A 19138-nucleotide genomic window follows, 5' to 3' on the forward strand; every position below is an offset into this window, starting at 1 on the left:
GTCGGCTGATTTTCCCAGCGCCCTTTCCGACCGACGGATGGCCACCACGTGTTGTCTTTGGTGTGTGCCCTCGCTTCCCCCCTCGACCTCTCCGGGACCAAAACCGCACCCCGACGAGTGGCTGCTCCACTCGAGACAAGATGGGAAGTGGAGAGAAAATCACCGCCCGTCAGAGCGGTGTCCAGGAAAAAAGACGATCGGTATCTTCATCTTCAGGCCGCCAGACCGAGCGCACGGATCCGGCACAGAACCGGGCTGGGAAGGTGGCCAGCGAAGCAGGCCAAGAAAGCCGCCGAAACAACACTCCCGGTGCCGAAATTAGCTAGTCAACGGCGGTGTTCGAGCGCACTCAACGGATTATGCGCGGTTTGTTCGGCGTGTTTTCCTTCGGAGTTTCGGCGCGTTTGGTGAAGAAAATCCAATCCGCTCCGATTACGATTGCCGTGTGCGTAATTAGAGTGGGTTTACGTGAACCGCCAGCAATGATCCAATCAAATACACCGTCAAAACCTCAGACCTAAGTGCCGAAGTGTTTGGCCGAAATTAAATGTGTCTTGTTCAGTTCAACTTTAGAGGAATAAATCAACCGAGACTCCGCTTACCGTTAGTTGTAAGTTCTCACACACTATAAGTAATCATCTAGGGATCGCAGTATCAAAGGAAGCTATGATGTTTCCAACATTTCAGGTGGCATAATTTGTAAGAAAAACAGTGAGGGTGTGAATTTCTTAAATTTTACTAAATATACTCAGTTCAAGAAACTTAGAATAATAGGGGTAATATTTGAATCAATCAGATAATCCCTGAAAAGCATATGAAAAAATTTTGTATAGGCGCATTTTATTCAATATGTAGAAATCATATAAATTGACGTCTTTTTACTATTTCTCCAATTCCAGGTGGTGGAGTAGACTCCAGCAAAGATTTTACCATCGACGGTCTAAACAGCTACGGCAAGAAGAAAAAGAAGAAGCGGAGGCACAGGTATGGTTAAGACTTACATATTTCACAAGTTCTAAATATAGTTAACAACAAGAAACGAGAGAAGAAAACTGGACAAAGCCACCCATCATGCTCCATTTGGTACGAAGCGCAAAGAAACGGAGTAAACGACGAGAAAAGATCAAAGGTGCACTTAAAGTGACTGTCAACGCTATTAAGTAACTGTCAAACAAAAGGAAACCCAAGCCGAAGGTTCTGCTCTCCGTCAATCAAAGACAACCCAAAGGATACTGTCGGCTGAGTTGGGAACTTTTCGACGCATAATCGATTAGTCCACTTTAATAACCGGCCACTAATAGCTCCCCTGTTTTTCGTCCCAAAATGGTAGCCGAACCATTTTCACCAGCTATCAACTGGACGAGCTAGAAAAGGCCTTCAAGGAGGCACACTACCCGGATGTGTACGCACGGGAAATGCTTTCGCTGAAAACGGACCTACCGGAGGACAGAATACAGGTGAGTGGATGTGATCAAAGTTCACTGTTAGCCTATTCCTTTTTTCCCTTGCTCCGACGAAAATCGTAAACAATGGCGTATAATGGTTACAAATCGTCCGCTTTAAATCACTTCAGTTTACAGTTCATAACGAATGATAATTAGATTTGCCCACTCAGAAGTGTGTCCATCGTCGCGGAAAAACACCCAAACCAAGGGGGAAGTAAAAAAGAAAAAAATAGGAAACCCATAACAGACGGGACATTCCTTATCCCTTCGAACATCCCGAAAAGAGCAGGGGATAAAAAAAACGCTCGTATCAGTAAATCACGGTGAAACATTTTATAATTCATTTAGCAGCAGATTTAAGGACCCGTTTGCAATGTTGCTCTTTCGGTACGCCATGGCCTCAACCAAAAGCCGGCCTGCAATGGACGCCGAAATGCTTCCGGCGGTTTCGGCAACAAACCGAACCGGGCCTACTTGGAAGCGCACTGGCCGGCGTTCGCTCGGTGACAGCCTGCAAACAATGTATAAATTATTCTATTATAAACATTATCAAATTATGAACCTAACAAAATTGACGACCGCGCGGGAGTGGTCGCTTTGCCGTCGGATACGATGGTGGTGTACGTGCGGCCCCATACGACCTCGGTAGAATCAGCACGCGACCGACAAACACACTCGAACGACATCGGGGTGAAACAAGCCAGGGCGCATCTAGGGATAGTCCATTGAAATTGCAAATTTTACCCTAGAGGGTACACGTGTTGAAACAAGCGCACCTAGGCGTGGACAACGTCACTGAAAGATAGCAATGACACGCCAAAAAATTTGTTACCTTAGAGTATCCAAAACTCCTGAAAGATATTTTGATAAAATAGTTTGATGAAAAACCATAACAGACTAATTTTAGTAAAATTTGCCATTAACTGGTTGTAAAAGTATGGGTTTATATTTTCGCTCAACTCCACCGACACAACCATCTCCCTTAGAACTACCCCACAGACAGACTATGTAGTCGAAAAGTGGCGTCAAAATTGAATTAAACAACCATTATTCGCCGTTTGGTGCAGCATCATTATTATGAGTCGGCTCGCTTCTCATCCCCGGCTTCTGGGCTAGATGACTCGTAAAATGTGATCCTATAAAACTGAAGCGGACAGGCGCACATCCATCGCACAAACAAGCCTGGCCTGCGCTGTATTGGCAGTGGTATCGCTTATTGGTTAATGGCTTAGATAAAATTTAAGACGCCCCAAACTCGAGCCCGAGACCGGCTGGCAGCCTTACGCCAATATGAGATCCTAGGGGCATCTTTCAAGACGTTGTTGGTTGATCGCCCCGAAACGAGCCAAAGGAACGTAGCTTGAAATTGGATAATAAAATCAAAGTGGCTCGGCCCCTTTTGGCAGCCCGCCGAGGGGGTATAAACTGTAGCGAGATTGAGTTTGAAGTATGCATCGATCCTGGGCGTGTTTTTTTCTGTACTCAGACATGGTTTGTTTGTGTGTTCAAATAAAATAAAAACTAAAGCGATCTCTCGTTTAAGATGGTGCTTCAGGATAGAATGTTTAAATGTAATACAGACTGGCCCCGGTTTTCGTCGACCTTTGGTTTACGTCGTTTGACAAATCGTTCGAAGCTATACATTCTTATAGTAACGTGCTAACAGGATTTCATTCTGATTGTATAACAGAAGATTCGAACATGGACTAATCTCCGTCAGACTAATTTGCTCAATCAGGAATGTCTTTCAATGGAAGCAATGAGTGTATCAATGTAAACCTATAGGCAGTGGCGGATCATAGGGTCAGCAAGCTAAGCAGCTGCTTGGAGTCTCGAGCTTTCAAGGGCCCGCCGTTTTGGCCCACAAAAACAAAATTTGAAATTATTGAACTAACGTAATTTAAAGAGATCAGTGAATGATTTCATTAAAGAAGTGTAACATTCTCAGAATAGCTTAACCCTTCTTTGCATGGTGAGGGAAATCAATCAAAATCAAAATGAGGGATTTCAATCATAATATCTAGTCAACAAAAAAAGGTATTCAAAACCCTTGTACTGTAAATTTGTTGTTGCTGGAAACATTTTAAGCGACTGTTGCGTACAACAAAACGCAGCTGTCAAAAAATAGCAAACATCACTGTCAATTACCAGGCATTAATTACAGAGCATTAATTTAATCACCCTGATTTGTTTTAAAAAAATAGCAAAAATCATGCAACAAAGGGTTAAAGACAATCTACATGGATTAGCAAAAATAATGTCCTGCTCAATTCCTAATAATATTAGTAATTTTGCTTAACATTCTTCGTGTTTTTTTCTTTTTCAAATATTTCTCGATTGTCAATTTTAAGTCGCAATAAAGTAAGAAAATTAATTACTCGTCAGTTTGGTCCGTAGAAAATGCTATTCGTAGAAAATGATTCTCTTGAAAAGTTATTGATGGTTTCGCATGAAATAAGGCTTTGCATACCAGGCTTTGGCAACGAAAACTTTTCAATTACATAACATTGAGCTAATTATATATTATTTTAATTCGTCCCTAATTAAAATTGTGTGGTTTAATCTAATTTGAAATTTTATAAATCTTTAAATTCAAATTCAAAGTTAAATGGTGAATGTGCTGCATGTTTTTGAAGCCTTAAGCTTATAGCTGCTTGGGGCCCCTAGAACTCTTAATCCGCCTCTGCCTAACGGTATGGAAACCAAGGAAGTAACACGGAGTATAAAACTGTTGATGTCGATCGAATAGATTGCAAAACACACGAACTTTGTTTTTACTTGAAGAACACCATCATATAAACCGCTCTAAAATTCAGATGAGATGAATGTACATAACAAATGTTATGCTAACACTTTTTCCTACGTAAATTTCAAGGTTTTATAAATTTTAAATAACTATAAATCTAGTTTTAAACATAAAACATATTTAAAACGCAACGGTCCATGCCATTTCCGTGGGTTGAGACTCATTTCCTTGTCTTAGTGGATGGCATGCACTTGTAAGAGATTTGGTTTCACGATAAAAATCTCATCCTTACCAATGACTAACTGCATGACAATTCGAAAGGTGAATATCAAACACAATGGTGTATTTTTGACCCGTTACACTATTTTTGCGCTGAAAGGTTATGATTACCTGCGCGCCGTCAGTCACAGTTTCATCTTGATAACTCGTGTGACTCTTAGATGGACACCAGCTACATACACGAACGCAAACCTAAAAATTCTCTTTGGAGGAGCGAAACAAATTGTTCGCAATCACCATATGTACTATTGTGCGCTAAATTCATCCAACCAAAGCGCTTCTCCCCGTTCGTCTGCCTTCTCGAGCGGCACTCAAGCATCTCGTTCGAGACGACATTTGACCGGTAACCCGTGGCAACCGGGTTAGCGCTCAGCTACGTCAGCGCCGCATCGAAAAAACAAGGCACTCCGATAGGGCGACGGCAAATTTCGCCTAATCATTCGATAGTGAGCTGCATTCAATTAACGGCCGGCTCACGCAGGCCGCCAAAGGCAGGATGGCACCAACCGACCGAAGAAGGCCCGAATGGCGTGGACGGTGGAAGCGCACGAGGCGCGCGTTATTTCATTACATGGAATAATAATGATGATGAAAATGTTAGAATGCAAACAAGTTAGTTAACACATGTTTACTTGGCCGTACCGGTGAGCGGCAACGTGTCATTATTGTGCCCACTTTTTTTTTCCTCCTCCCTTCCGAGTTTGTTTATTTGCCACTCCTTTGCAAGGGTTCATGGGAGAGGGCGAGGTGCGGCCACTCTCCCGCCCTCGCTGTCCACCACTGACACCGTGACCACTTAAGGGTTTGCTTCGGTCTATCTCTTTCTTCTTCCACGAGTGAGCGAGCTTTGATGGCCAATTGTGGAGCGACCTCTCTAAGGCGAGAATAAGGCCTTCCGCCTGTCATCCAGAGTGTCCAGCTTCCAACAGCGGGGGGGTGTGCAATGAGATGCTCCATTCGCCAAAGGTAACCGATGGTACCAGGGACACGGGAATGTTTGTGTCTGTGTGTGTGTGTGTGTTCGTGCGTGGCACAGATCTTCTCCCACCTCATGCTTAATGTCGGCACATTTATGTATCTATCGCTCGCGCGAGTCTTAAGCGCGGCGAATTTATCATTTTTCCAGTGCTTTTTCCCTCTTCACCCGGTTCCATCCCCACGTGCAGCTCTTTATCCTTCTCCCTCCCCCACACAAACTCACGCCAGTGTTACCAGCGGACTCCGAAACGAACAAGCACAAGTGCTTCTTGTTATTACTGCTGATGATCGTGATGATCATGTTGAGCCGTCCTGTTTTACGTTCGCCCTTTTCCCTGCCCATCATTCCGTTTCATCGCCAGCCATTATTGTTATTATTATTTTTAATCCACAAGTTGCCCCTGCAGCGGCGGAGGTGGCGGCATCTGTGCCCTCATCACCTTTGCCCACTTTTCCCGTTCTTTAATTCTATTTCTCAATTTATTACAATAACAATGAGGTGCTCTTTAGCGTGACTTTGGTGTGGTTTTTGTAGCATCTTTTTTTCTTCATCAAAATGACGGTTTGCTCTTCAGTCGTGTTCGTTCGTTCCTTCCCTGTCTTACTCTTGCTTACTTTGTCCGCTCAGTTGGAGAAGCATTTCGAGTACCGTGTGAGCTTTCGAGGGATTATGGTGGAAGCACAAACCGCCGGCGAATTATTAAAAAGACGCACCTAAGGCACCGAAGATCGTTCGGAGATGCTTCAGGCCACTCCTGCCCCAGCCCTGCGCCCTGGCGAGCGGTCCAGGCCTCCGTATCTGTTTCGCTGTGTGACCGCGGATCAAGCCACCCGCTCGAAAGGAACCTTGAGTTAAGTAAACAGACAACTCCGTTGGAAGCTAAAGTTGTATCGTAACCGGGAAGGGAGGGCGTTGATATAATAATCAATTGTCGGTTTCCCAAATTGGTGATATTGAACTGCCTGAAAGCCTGAAAACTAGCCCGCTGACCGAAGCGGCCGATGGCTCGTTCAGGCTATGGATGACCGATGGATGGAAGGATAAGTCGAAAAAATAATAAACCTCACCGATGGATCAGAAAGAATCCAAACAATCATTTGACACGCGGAACGCGGTGGAGAAGGCCGTGCGATCGCGTTTCCCAGCCAAGACCGATGGCGTCGGCAGCTTGCTTTTTTGTGGTTGGCTTTGAGAACCCTGGGAAGGGGACGAGGGACGTAATTAACCCCTACTGTCCCACGCATAGTTTAGGCAATAAATGGCCGAAACAGCGCACAATACTCATCCTCCTGCGCGAGTGCGCGATCGTGCCCCTGTAATCATTTTCGTGATGATCGTGTGATAGGCTTCGGTGGAATCCTTGAGGCGTCATGTTTCGTTCTTTTATTTCGCCCTCACTCACAGCTAGTTTTGATGGACTAGCGTGAATATTTACGGTAGCATCTGAGCCTAATAGACTCGTTCCTTTGACGGGATGATTTTGAGTGCAAAGGAAGGAAGCAAGAATCAGTTACCAAAAGAAGATTAAACCCAAGCCAGAATCCATCAGAAGATGGGAACCGCTTTCCAACCATGTATCGTTTACGAAATGCGTCATCCTGGGATCCATACCGAAGTCCGTTGGGCAAAGGCAAAGCCGCAATCGTGCACCGTTTGCGAATGGGAAATGGGAAAAATATTTACATCCCGTTGAACCGATAGTTTCCTCCAAGGAATGGCTTCGTTCCGGGTTTACTCTTTCTCTGGGTTGCCCTTTTTTCCAGCTCGCGTACGTGACAATGTGCATCTGTCGGGAAAGGTGAAAGCATTTTTTCGCCACCGACCCGATCCACCCGGGAAAATGGTGAGAAAATTTCCCGCATTCAATTGATTGATTTGCAATCATCGTCACGATGGCGCTGGGCGATGGGAAAAGGTTGCCCGAGATGCAAATAGCTTTCCCGCAGTTGCTCTTTTCTCCTTTTCCGCCCTTTTTTTCAGTATATTGGTTTTGCACTCACTATTGTAGTTTAAGTTGTTGGCAATCGCACGCCAACGAAGTTCAACCGAATAGACCGCACCTGAAAAGGGAAGGTATCGTATTGAAAAAATCGCAAAAGTTAACGAAATTGTCTCGTAGTGGCTAAAGGAGAAAGGTGGTTGAAAGCATTTGGCGTTTTGTTATTTACAATCATGTTGTTGTACACAAATGTTATACACAATTACACCTTGAAAAGATTTTTTAAACCTGATGATGGTCTTTTGAACTTTTCCATGTTTTCCTTCTATCCTTAATAATTTATTTTTCTTTTATAAAAACATCAGTTTTTTCATATTATACAATTTATTATTTATTCAATTTACGAAACCAACGATTTTAAAAGATTTGAGATTACTGCAGCCTTTATGTTTCATTATGTGTTTATTTTTGATAAAACAATATTTTAGAACTCATAGACTCGCTGTTTTTAGTATTTTTTTTAATAAAAATACTCATTTTTGAAAAAAACTGCTTCATACATTTTATGAAGCTAACGAGTTTTGAAAACCGGGATGAGACGAAGCTTTATAAACAATCAAGACTTGGTATTACTTCAGCCTTTATGATTCATTATATATTTATTTTTAGTGACCAGCTGTTTTTGGTAATTTTTTTATGATAATATTATTTTTTTTTCATTTTTGATAAAATGTGTTTATGAACTTTACGAAAGCAACGATTTTAGCTGCCAAAAACGATAGCCATTATAGTCAACGATAGAATTTGTACTAATTATCACAAACATAAACGTTAAAGTGTTTTATTATAAAACAATAGTTAAGATAAAAATTAATATTGATCCCTCCAAATCTTTCATGTTCATCGGAAACACTGGTGTCCTAATATTTACGTAGGAACACTTTTTTTTCTCGAGGGAATTTTCGGCTATGCCTTTCCCACAGACCGTTTGCCGACCCGTAGCGGGTGTCGCGTTCGCCGCCGGAAAAACCTGATCCTGCGCGGTTCGTTAACACTTCGCCGGTAGCATTCCGTAACCCACAATCCTTTCCGGAGCGTGCCGAGCGTACGGCGCAGCTGCTTTTCCCGCTGCTCGCCTCTGCCCCATGGTAACGGTGTAACAAAATCGAAAAATTAGGGTCTCCCTGATGGGCGGAAAGGAGAAGCATAAGAAAAACCCGCGCCGAACGGTCATAATAACCAATTGCTACAGAGTATAACCACACACAGCTCCCTTTTCGGTAGGGATGCGTCCGCAGGATATTGTGTTTTTCGTTTCGTTTCGTCCGGGAAAAACCGGACGCACGCCACTTAGGACTAAAAAATTACACCCTTACCGGCGGTGTGCGACGCAGCATGGTGTCCTGTTTGTCTTCGTCGGCCGTTTGCTTGTTTACTTAACTTTTCGAACCAGTGGATCGCGCTGGTAACGGCGGCTTCTCATCTGTGGGTTTTGTCAAGCATTAATACTTCTGGAGTGGACCTAACACCTTCAGTAAAGATCGGTAGTAAACAATGGTAAATTTGTGGATTTAGAGGATTTATATGCCATAGAATATGGCAGAAAACACGATTTATATAAGTTGATTTTAAAATTGTTTACTTGCTTCACCAATCATATGATACAATTACTAAAAATTATATAAAAAATATATTGTTTTTCATGTATTAACTTTACTTTTTTACTTTCAACACCAAAAGAAATTTTTAAAATTTATTTAATGTTAACAGAACGTTATCTATCAACTTTCTAAATTGACTTGCCCTTTTATATTTCCATCTGCCAAATACCAAGATTTAATCATCCATAATAATAAAAGTGGCTGTTAGAGTTAACAAATAACCATTTAAAAACACAATTATCAACATCAATCACACTCCAACCTTTTGATATGTCTCAAAGACTAAAAAAAGAATGTTTGCAGCTAAAAGTTGATGAAAGATGAATCACTTATTTATCCACCGGCTTCGTTTGAATATTCATTGATAAATTTAACAAAACGAACAAATTGATTGAGGACGCCACGCACTTGCGAAAGTCAATGGCAGTGTTGGGTGAACTTGCAAGCTAGTAATTTTCATATCAACCACATCCCCGCGACATACAAAAGGTGCGGCCGAGGTAAATGGTGAGGTGAGGTAAAGATTTTCGTTCTTTTTTTCACAAACTCTTTAGCAGTTGCCATTCAATGCCACTTTGTAGCAGATTATTTCGCTTCGGATCGCTGATGAACGGCGCAGAAAGTCATGCTCGTGACATGCCTCCCACCGAGGGCGCGGTACACACACACACACACACACACACACACGTGTCACAGCAGGTGGACAAGAAAATGGCCACCGAAAGAACCGTTTTTCCCCACGAAAACTTCGGCTCGGCGCGAGTCACGTGTCGACAGCGTTGGCCAATTATTTCGCCGTTTTTGTGGTGTTATTAAGGAATATTGATGTGCCCACTTCTTTTTCGTTTTGCTTCCCACTCCTCGCCACCCACCACGCGCTCCCCTTCGAGTGTCACACTAATGAAAATGGGACAGATTTTGCCTTGGGTATTCTTTTTCGTTCGAGCACGTTTATTGACATTTCCGAAACACCTCTCCCACCCGGTTTTGGTCGAAACTGGGGATGGAAATAGATTACACTTTTACACCACGATCCCCAGCTTCCGTCAGCAGTTTTCCACCGGTTTTCGGGCTGCAGTTGAGGATGATGGCCGAAGGGAGGGCGACGCTCCTCATTTGTTGGCCCGGTCGCAAATGAAAAAATAATCTGTTATAAATTTAATTTGTTACTCCGATTACAAGGCGCGCGGCCGGCCGGCCGGATGATGATGAACGGCTTACGTGTGTGGCCGCGCGGACAGGGTGATCCTCATAATCCGCCCCGAGCCACCCGGTGGCGAGAAGGTGGCAGGGAACAATGGGAAAGTACCGTTCGGCAACCGTTTGGGTGGATTTAAATTAACGCAAACTATGGTTGAACAAAGGGCACGACGGAGGAGATATACAAGTGCTCGGAAAATCACTCTCATCGGACGTCAGGAGGGTGTGGATCGGGAGAAGGAAAAAGATAGGACACGAAATGGAGGAGAAGAAGAAGAAAGGAGTGTGGTAGAGGGTGTGAGAGTGTGTGCCGGACAAATCAATAAGTGGATAATAACATCTTTTTGCGGGATCAGTGAAAGAATCCTTCTGTCCCGACCAACTCCTTCTTTGCCTACGAACCGTCTTTGAGGTTATGTGCCCGGGATGATCGCCCTGGATGCGACGACCCTGTTGATGAACCTGTGTGTGTGTGTGTGTGTGCATGCCCCACCACTGGCAATCAACCTTGCGGACGAGGCTCTTTGTTATGGAAGCAAAAGAAGTGTAATTTCCAGCACGATGAGCTGAAGAGGCCGAAGGCAAGCTGCGGGATGATGACTCGACGAAGGTCTGATACGGATTGGGTGAGCAAGTCTTACGCTCATACATACACACACACACACATGCACACACTCGTGTAAAGCCTCGTAAGGCGCTTAATTATGGGGCTCCAGATTCGTCTGTGGAGTTGACTAATTGTCTGACTTTCAGTTCTCATGCCCCGATGGTTTCGATGTTTCTGTGTCCCGTGCCGAGGGAAAACCCACGATAGCGTTAAAGGCAGAGAGGAAGAAGGGAAGGGCACGTTGATGGTGTAGGTGTACAATGATATGTCCATTTTCCATCCCGTGCACAACTCGAGGAGATGAAGAGAGGGAAGGGGGAGAAACGTGGAACGGCGTGGAACCTTTAACAACCTGCCAGTGAATACAATGCAACAGTGTTTCGGTGCTGCGAATGCAGTTTTAAGGGTGGACTGCAGGCTACAGTCCATGTTATTAGACTGCCTACACTTGATAGGTGTTGGTGATCAGCATATTTTCTTCAATGAATGGTTATCTACTATTGCGAAAAATATCAAACAAAGAAGGTTTTAATCGCCCATTTTGTGGGGATCGGGATATTCATACTGGTGCGCCGGTTCCATCTCGTTATGTGAGTTCTACTCCAGACCAAGAGCACCAGAGTATCTGATTATCCACTCAATCATATAGTTCAATTTTCACAATATCGGAAACTCAGGTTTTAACGCCCAGTAAAGCGTTTCAACGATGTAATGTAGAAGGTATTATGAAATCAAAAAAATAATCCAACTATCTTTTTTGTATGAGGCACTTTTACATAAAACAAAACATGACGTTTGGCAAATCAAAAATTGGGGAAAATATGATGAATGTTGCTTTTAAACTACAATAATATAGTGTACTGATGTGAACTTGTAAAACGAATAGAAAAAAGTAAAACATAATAGATTCTCAAACAGAAGAAACACTAAAAACTAGTAAGAATATGAAAATACATTAACGTAAAGTTTTCTTGAGTTCAAATAAATATCATAAATAAATGGACTAAAAACAGCCTTCCTAAATAAATGTAAATGGAAAAACAACAGAAATATTCTATCGATCTTTATCCAAAATAGTAAAATAGGACTTACGATGAGTCCATATTCTACTACGCTCATTAACCTTCACACCGAACGACCCGGAAAAAAGGAAGAAGGCAATTTAATTCCCAACACCAAGTGTCACATTTTTGGAATATTCTTACTGATTCGCCCCTTTGCTCCCTTTTCGTCCGGGTTTCCGTAAAAAGTATTCGAAATGGAACGGTTAAAAGTTATGCGGTGCCGAATTAATTGCCTGTTCTAATAAACTCACTGAAGTATTTTGACGTTCGCTTTATTTACGACCTTTTATTAACCGCCAGGATGCTCCCGGCGACCGTTCTTTCGCTTCCTTCCTCTTGTTTCCTTTTTTGTTTTGCTCTCTTAAATGCACTACATCTAATCCTTTTGACCTATGGGCGTTCTGAAGCCAGGAAACCGGGGATATCGGTTGACCGAAAGTGACTTCTTTAACCCGCCGACGCATAATTTATGCGTAATCATGGCAGGAATTTGTAGCTTATTGAATTCCGCCCATCCCGTTGCTGTATTCTCGCTCCGACGATGGCGAAAGCGATGGAAGAAGATGCGAGCATTTTCGTCACCATTGTCTCCGTCGTTAATTCTCGTTTATGTTTATTCCTTTGTGCATTCTAATTTGGCAATTTGTGCCGCTGCGTCTGTTGTCTGTGCGCAGCCATCGCCGTTTGGCCATCGCATGCCGCCGGAAACGGAACCGAAGTCGGGCCGGGTCAGAAGTGACTCAGTGACGCCACTTGGTTTTTCCAAGCCGGGGTCGGGTGGGACGGGGCCATTTCACAGATTTTCCACCAAGTGCAACCGAGCCCCGAGGTGGGCGCCGTGGGTGAGGCAGAGTGGAAAAGATTAAAATGTTTGCGTGCCACTAAATTAAATTATCTTATTATGTGTTTTTGCTTGTAATGCGCGCCGTGCCGCCCTGCTACGGTACATTGCGCCGGGACGTGCCCGGTAGGGAAGGATATAATTCGATTATAATTTCAGTCAACTATTTTCCACCACCCTTCCCCGGGTTTTCCATCCAACGTTCGGCGTTTCCCAGCTCACTCGAAGAAAAGGAAGGGTCACGCGGCAGCGTTCCAGCATCTTTCAGGCAGAGTGCGTTCGCTCGCAAACATCATCGTTGCGCTGTCATCAATAATGGTGATGCTTTTAGCCATTTATGGTCGCTATAAACATTCATTAGTTATTTATAACACTCGTCTCGACTTACTTATTATCATTAGATTAGATCGCCAAATTAAACTATCGCTCTGGCTCGTGGCGGCCGTCGTCGGGGACGCCGATTGTCTTCTAAGCCAAGGTTTAAATTTAATTTATCAGTTTAAAGCCGTTTAAATTGAATTATTTGCCAGTACACCATCGGTTGATGTACAATGAACTGCTATGAAATATCCCAAATAAGTTGATTCACTGACAACAATGTTTAATGCCTTGTTTCTGGATTTTAGTATTTTCAGTCACTATTCGACCTTCAACGGATTCTCTTTTGTTTTCCTTGTTTATAATTCAAGTTTTTCTATGTCATATGTAAATTATCTTTTTTACCTCTGCTTTTAATATTAAAATTTAAAATAAACTACTGAGTAGTTGTTTTATAAATTATTTCAATTATCTATTTCATTATACACATTAAGTGAAACATAATTTTTGAACAATAAACTTAATAAAACACGCAATTGAAGAGGTTATTAAAATATTTGAATTTTGGACTACTCAGGAATAAACTATAATATGTTCATTTGTTATTCTTCTATTTGCAATAAATGTTCTAGTTTCGTCTAGTCACAAGCAATACAGATTATTTCTTTATTCAAATCTTTTCAATCAAAATTTTGCAATAGTCTTGAGTTGAAAGTACACAATGAAGAGAAAAGGACATAAATTGGATCACACACACTTTACGATCGAACGAGCATAAAATCCTCAAACAAAAGCCATTCGGGTCCTGTTTCTTTTAATCTTTTCATGTTTCGATTTCAATCTCGAACCACTTAACGCGATAATTATAAAATTGATAAAGCAGATTAAATTCTGTCGTATCGTAACAAACTCTCAAAACCCTTACATTTTCTAGCGTCCACAGTGTATCGCAATTCCCTCGAGAGACAACAGTTACTTTCGCGGGTGGTTCCTGCTCGCTAAATGATTGCTCCCGAGTGGAAACCCGGGAAGCGAAGGACCTTTATCAACGCTACCGCGAAAATCGTTTTTAATCCACTCTCCATTCAACCGACTCGGCAACATTCGGTACAGCCGGTCGAAAATTGCAATTTCGCCTTACGGGATAGCGGGCTATCGAGGGTGAATTCCACCCCTTTTTTTTCTCCGGTCGTGTCGGAGAAAGTATTTCCTGCGAGGTTCGATTGGCTTCGGGTCCACAACTCTAAACAAGACCACGGTGGGTAAGGCTGTAGGGAGCACGTATGGCAAAGTGACCGATTAGGCACGCACCGCACCAAATAGATAACATATGATCAAGATGTTTTCCCGTCCCAGGGACGAGGGGCTCAAACCCCTTCACCGGCACCCTAAGAATAAAAGGGAACTGAAGTTGAGAAGATCTATTTGAGAGCGGAGTTGAAAGTGGCCAGTCAATGAATTCGGGTGTTAGTTTGCCAATGAATAATAATAATAATCACTTTTATCATCCCGCTCTAAGCCCCTTCCACGACCTTCGCAGGGCAAAGATAATCCCTTGGGGTTACGAAATCGGTTGCGCTAGGGTAAACTGCAAAAAAGTTGAAATAAAACCGGGAAACGTACCCCCGCAGTAGGACAGGAAAATAGTTGACAGGTTGTTGTGTAACATTTACCGTGAAAAACATCGACTTAAAACCCCATCCTGGCTGGAACGTAGCTGTATTCTCTAAGGGAATGGGATGGAATTAATTTGCTCGGGATTGCTTTGGAAAGCCCACCGCTCGAAATGGAAGCCGTGGAAAACAAATACCAAATGTGCCCGCAAAACCCGGCAAACATTATTCCTCCAAGGAGTTGATCAATATTCATGGTGAATTAGTACACGCGCTTTGTGGTGGCGACATTTTCGATTACCACGTGTTGGCTTGGAACGCGGTGGAAAGGTGTGAAATTTATGCAAATTGAAAAAAAAACAACTACAAACATGATTGTTTTATTTTCAATTTACTTTTAAAATCAGTTTGTATGTTTTGTTTTCATGTTTACTTTTATTTTTTTACGAAAATTATTCTTTATTCGTTTCTTGTCAGTGCGTAGTAAATACGTATTAAATGTTTATAAAAACATTTAAAAAAATACTTTCTGTTTATTTCTTTATATTATAAATTATCAACAACGACACCCAGTACTTCTAAAAAGGACAACTCGCAAACATTAGACAAAAAGAGATTAAATCTAACCCCAAACATACCGCACTCATTCTGGTGCAGCTTACGTACCAGCTCAGCAGATAATGTGCCACAAACGGCAGGATAAGTTAATTGAATTTCATCCGCTTCCACTGTTTTCCTCAGCCATCCACCCTGCCCTGGCCTACGTGGCCCATTCATCTAAATCCTACGCCCAATTGAATCAATTCATCTTCCGGGAAAATCCTTCGAGAAAGTGAGCCCCTTGTCGCTCCTTTCGGTTTCCGGCTGTCACCGGTTACTTTCCTTCGAGACGTTCAAGTTTGTGCCGTAAGAACGTTAAGTGAATCAATAGGCCACCCGAACAGGGCGCCCCCCGCGAGTCACTGAATAACTCGCCAATAACAGTAATAACATGTCGATATTAATAAAATAATGATAATCTATCGGCAAGGGGCGTTGCGGTCGTACGTTCTGTACGCTTCCGGATCAAGCGATTGCCTGGTTGCGGTCAAAAGGACGGCCAACCCGTCAAAAACAGTGCTTCTCTGGGGCGGTGAAGCATTGGACGTAATTCTTTTGTCGAAAAGGAGACACTAGCGTTTTCTGTTCTCCTCGAAAACCGAGCTGCTGGAGGGCGTGTTTCATTCGTAAAAGTCTATTGGGAAATTTTTATATTCCACTTTAAATTTCCGTTCATTAGATAATTCACTTTAGTGCTTTTATTTGTGGAATTTCTGGTTTTGTTAGGTTTCAGTTAGAATTTAATTCTATCTGTGTTTGACTATTTGCGAACGAGGTGAATTTTTAAAAATTTTAACGAACATCACGGATACATACGTCAATATTGCAGTCGATGTAACATAAAAATATTCCAAGCACTAAACATTAATTTTTAAATTAATTTTTTTAATGATGCACATTTCGTTAACATTTCCTTGGAAAAATGCAGGAAAATAGGAAAAAAAGTACGCGAGATAATTGAATGAAAAAATGATTTTTGTAAATTTACATCAGTTCCATACTTTAAAAAAAAAATTCCGACGGTCAGTCAGACGGTCTTACTGGAAAGATTGAATCGAACTTTAGCCATACCCGGTAAAACTATTTATGTTCGCTTGGTTTAGAGTTGTTACTCTACTCTACTCTACTCTCAAGGTTTAGAGTTGTTACTTCACAACCATCCGCCAATTCGTTTCAGCTGTTTGTTGTTGTTGGAATAGATCCTGCGTTAAGGATTTGTCAATGTTTTTTTTCGATTGAGAGATAATCGGAGGGTTATATTGGTGATGTTTAACCGGTTGAACGTCTCCGGCCATCTTTAGTCAAAATTAACTATGGCCTAGGTATGCCCGTATCGTACTGTATTATGAAATTAAAGCATTAAAGCAAAGAGGAAAGCATTTCGTGCTATTTTGATATTCATACGCCATCTTTCTTTGGGAATTTTGGGTCTCCATCATTTCTCTTTATTTTATTTTTTTATTTTATTTTATTTTATTTTTTATTTTATTGTAACATTCTTCAAAGAGGCCTAAAGTACATGTGATTTTTATTAGTTGTTGCCATCTAGCTTCAAATAAGTTACAATATGCGTGACGGAAACGATGTTGCAATTTTCGAAAACATGTTTCACCGAAGCTTTGAATCGTTTTTTAAGAGACTGCCCTCAACCGACACTTCTGTATAACATTGCCTATCTAAGCCTGCCTATTCTAAGTTCTTAAATTATTCAGCCAGGAAAAGTCTCCACAAGAAAAAGAACACTCATAATTCCAAATTATATCAGTTTGGCGGCCACGAAGTGTCTCACAACATCAAATAAGTTGATGATTTTTTTTCGATTCGTAATAACTAAAGTAAATTGGAACATTTTAAATTATAAACTCATTCCACTTTTGCAATAAGCTCGTTGAATGTTTATAGTTCAAGACTTCTAGAACATTTACTAATGAATCGTTTCAATTCCTTTTTCTTCCATTTTGTTTTCGTTTTCCTACTCTCTCTCTTCCTCTCTCTCTCTCTTTGTCTTTTCTCTCTTTTTCTCTCTTTTTTTTCTTGCCCCCCTCGTTTCTCTCCCACTCAGGTTTGGTTCCAGAACCGGCGGGCGAAGTGGCGCAAGACTGAAAAGTGCTGGGGCCGCAGCACGATCATGGCGGAGTACGGGCTGTACGGGGCGATGGTGCGGCACTCGCTGCCCCTGCCGGAAACGATCCTCAAGTCGGCGAAAGAGAACGAAACCGTCGCGCCCTGGCTGCTAGGTATGCATCGGCCGTCGATCGAGTCGGCGACCCGTAGCGAGGCGGAGCCTGGAGGCGGCCGGGAGGGGGAGGATGAGGAAGAAGCAGGGGGTGGCCACCACCACCATCACCACCACCACCGACCGGCGCCGGCGCACTACAGTGGCCACCACCACCACACTGACATTAACTTGTCCGTATCCGTTTCGTCTTCAGGCATGCACAAGAAGTCGCTCGAGGCGGCCGAAACGCTCAAAAACTCCGAAGATAACAGTGACCGTGAAGAGACACGCACGGAGTCGAGCGAAACGAGCGGCGGCTCGGCGGCCGCCCTCCACTGCACCCTTGGCTCGTCGCCCCTCAAATCGCCCCCGCTCGCGTCATCGTCCGACGGGTCGCACAGCAACGGCGACCCCGCACGCCTCGCTGGCGGGGGAGGAGGAGGAGCGGGAGATGGAGGAGGTGGAGGAGGCTGCACGGGGTCATCGTCTGCGCTGAACGGCAAGCACTCTTCCGGCGGTTCCGGCGGTTCGCGATCGATGGCGAAACTGTCACGCTATGGCCTTTCGTCCCCCTCGGCTGGGCGCCACTCACCGTCCGTGACACCGCCGCCTCCACCCCCGTCCCATCCGGTTCCGGCGCACCCGCACCATCCCTCCTCGCTCGCCACCCACCCACTGCTGGGGCACCCGCCGGGCGCGGGCCAGCAGCCGTCGACGGCGGCGAGCACCGGAGCCGGCCTCAAACTGCAGTCCCGGTCACCCACGGTGGGCGTGGGGAGTGCCGGGGCGCACCATTCACCGGTTGGCCACGGACACGCCGGGCACGGTGGGCATCACGGGGGCGGCATACCCCCGGGACATCCCGACGGTGGAGGAGGCTCAGGAGGGGGCGGCGGAGCTGGGGGTGGTGGCGGTGGCAGTGCGACGGACTTCCTGCTCAACACGAGCCCCCACGCCGGCAGCACCAACAACAACTATCACCCCGAAAACGACCACGAAGCGTTTAGGTGGGTTGACTACAAGGACCCGGTCGCGTTCATACGGTGATTTTACATTTCTTTAATACCATTTCCTTCCAAATACTCTCTGTTCTTAAATCTCTCTGAAAAACACTCGTCACGCCTCTTCTCAGACGATAAGGAATAGACTAAGGAAAAGTTTTCCGAGATCCAAATACGTTAACTAAAAAGAATAGCACACCAAAAGAGAACAATCAACAATATAAATATGTGTTTGAAAAACGATTTGTCTTAAATTAAAGTCATTTTAGCTACAAGTAAATGTAAAGTGAGAGTCAAGGATATGCTAAGCACAAATGCTAGGTACTTCCATAAGCTAGGCCAGAGATTCTCAACCCTAAAACAATCTACTCACACTAGATATTGAAAATGTAAAAGACAAACTCTATACTCAAGTTCAAAGCTGTTCGCAGCAAATTCATCTGAACATTAAAATCAGCTTTCTTTAAATGATTTTTGTTTATTCCTAAACTAACTGAAAAACATTTAAATTGTACTTTTTTCTTCCGATACGTTTTCAAATTTATAATACTTTAAGCAGATGAACGATTGTATGTTAACCAGGACATTTTTCATTACGCACACCTTGTTTATAATTATCTGAAGCAG

The 19138-nt window shown here is 43.3% G+C and overlaps 1 protein-coding gene across 1 annotated transcript in view; it reads left to right on the forward strand.

Moving 5' to 3' along the window:
• LOC131272822 (uncharacterized) overlaps positions 1–19138 on the forward strand; it is a 57592-nt gene that overhangs the window by 37813 nt on the left and 641 nt on the right. Inside the window, exons 3-5 of the mRNA XM_058274684.1 lie at positions 900–984; positions 1331–1457; positions 17355–18553. Of these exons, the coding sequence (XP_058130667.1) occupies positions 900–984; positions 1331–1457; positions 17355–18553 (1411 nt within the window). The remainder of the gene's footprint in view (positions 1–899; positions 985–1330; positions 1458–17354; positions 18554–19138) is intronic.

Source organism: Anopheles coustani, chromosome 3 (genome assembly GCF_943734705.1).
Source record: "Anopheles coustani chromosome 3, idAnoCousDA_361_x.2, whole genome shotgun sequence".
In the NCBI taxonomy this organism is placed as follows: Eukaryota; Metazoa; Arthropoda; class Insecta; order Diptera; family Culicidae; genus Anopheles; species Anopheles coustani.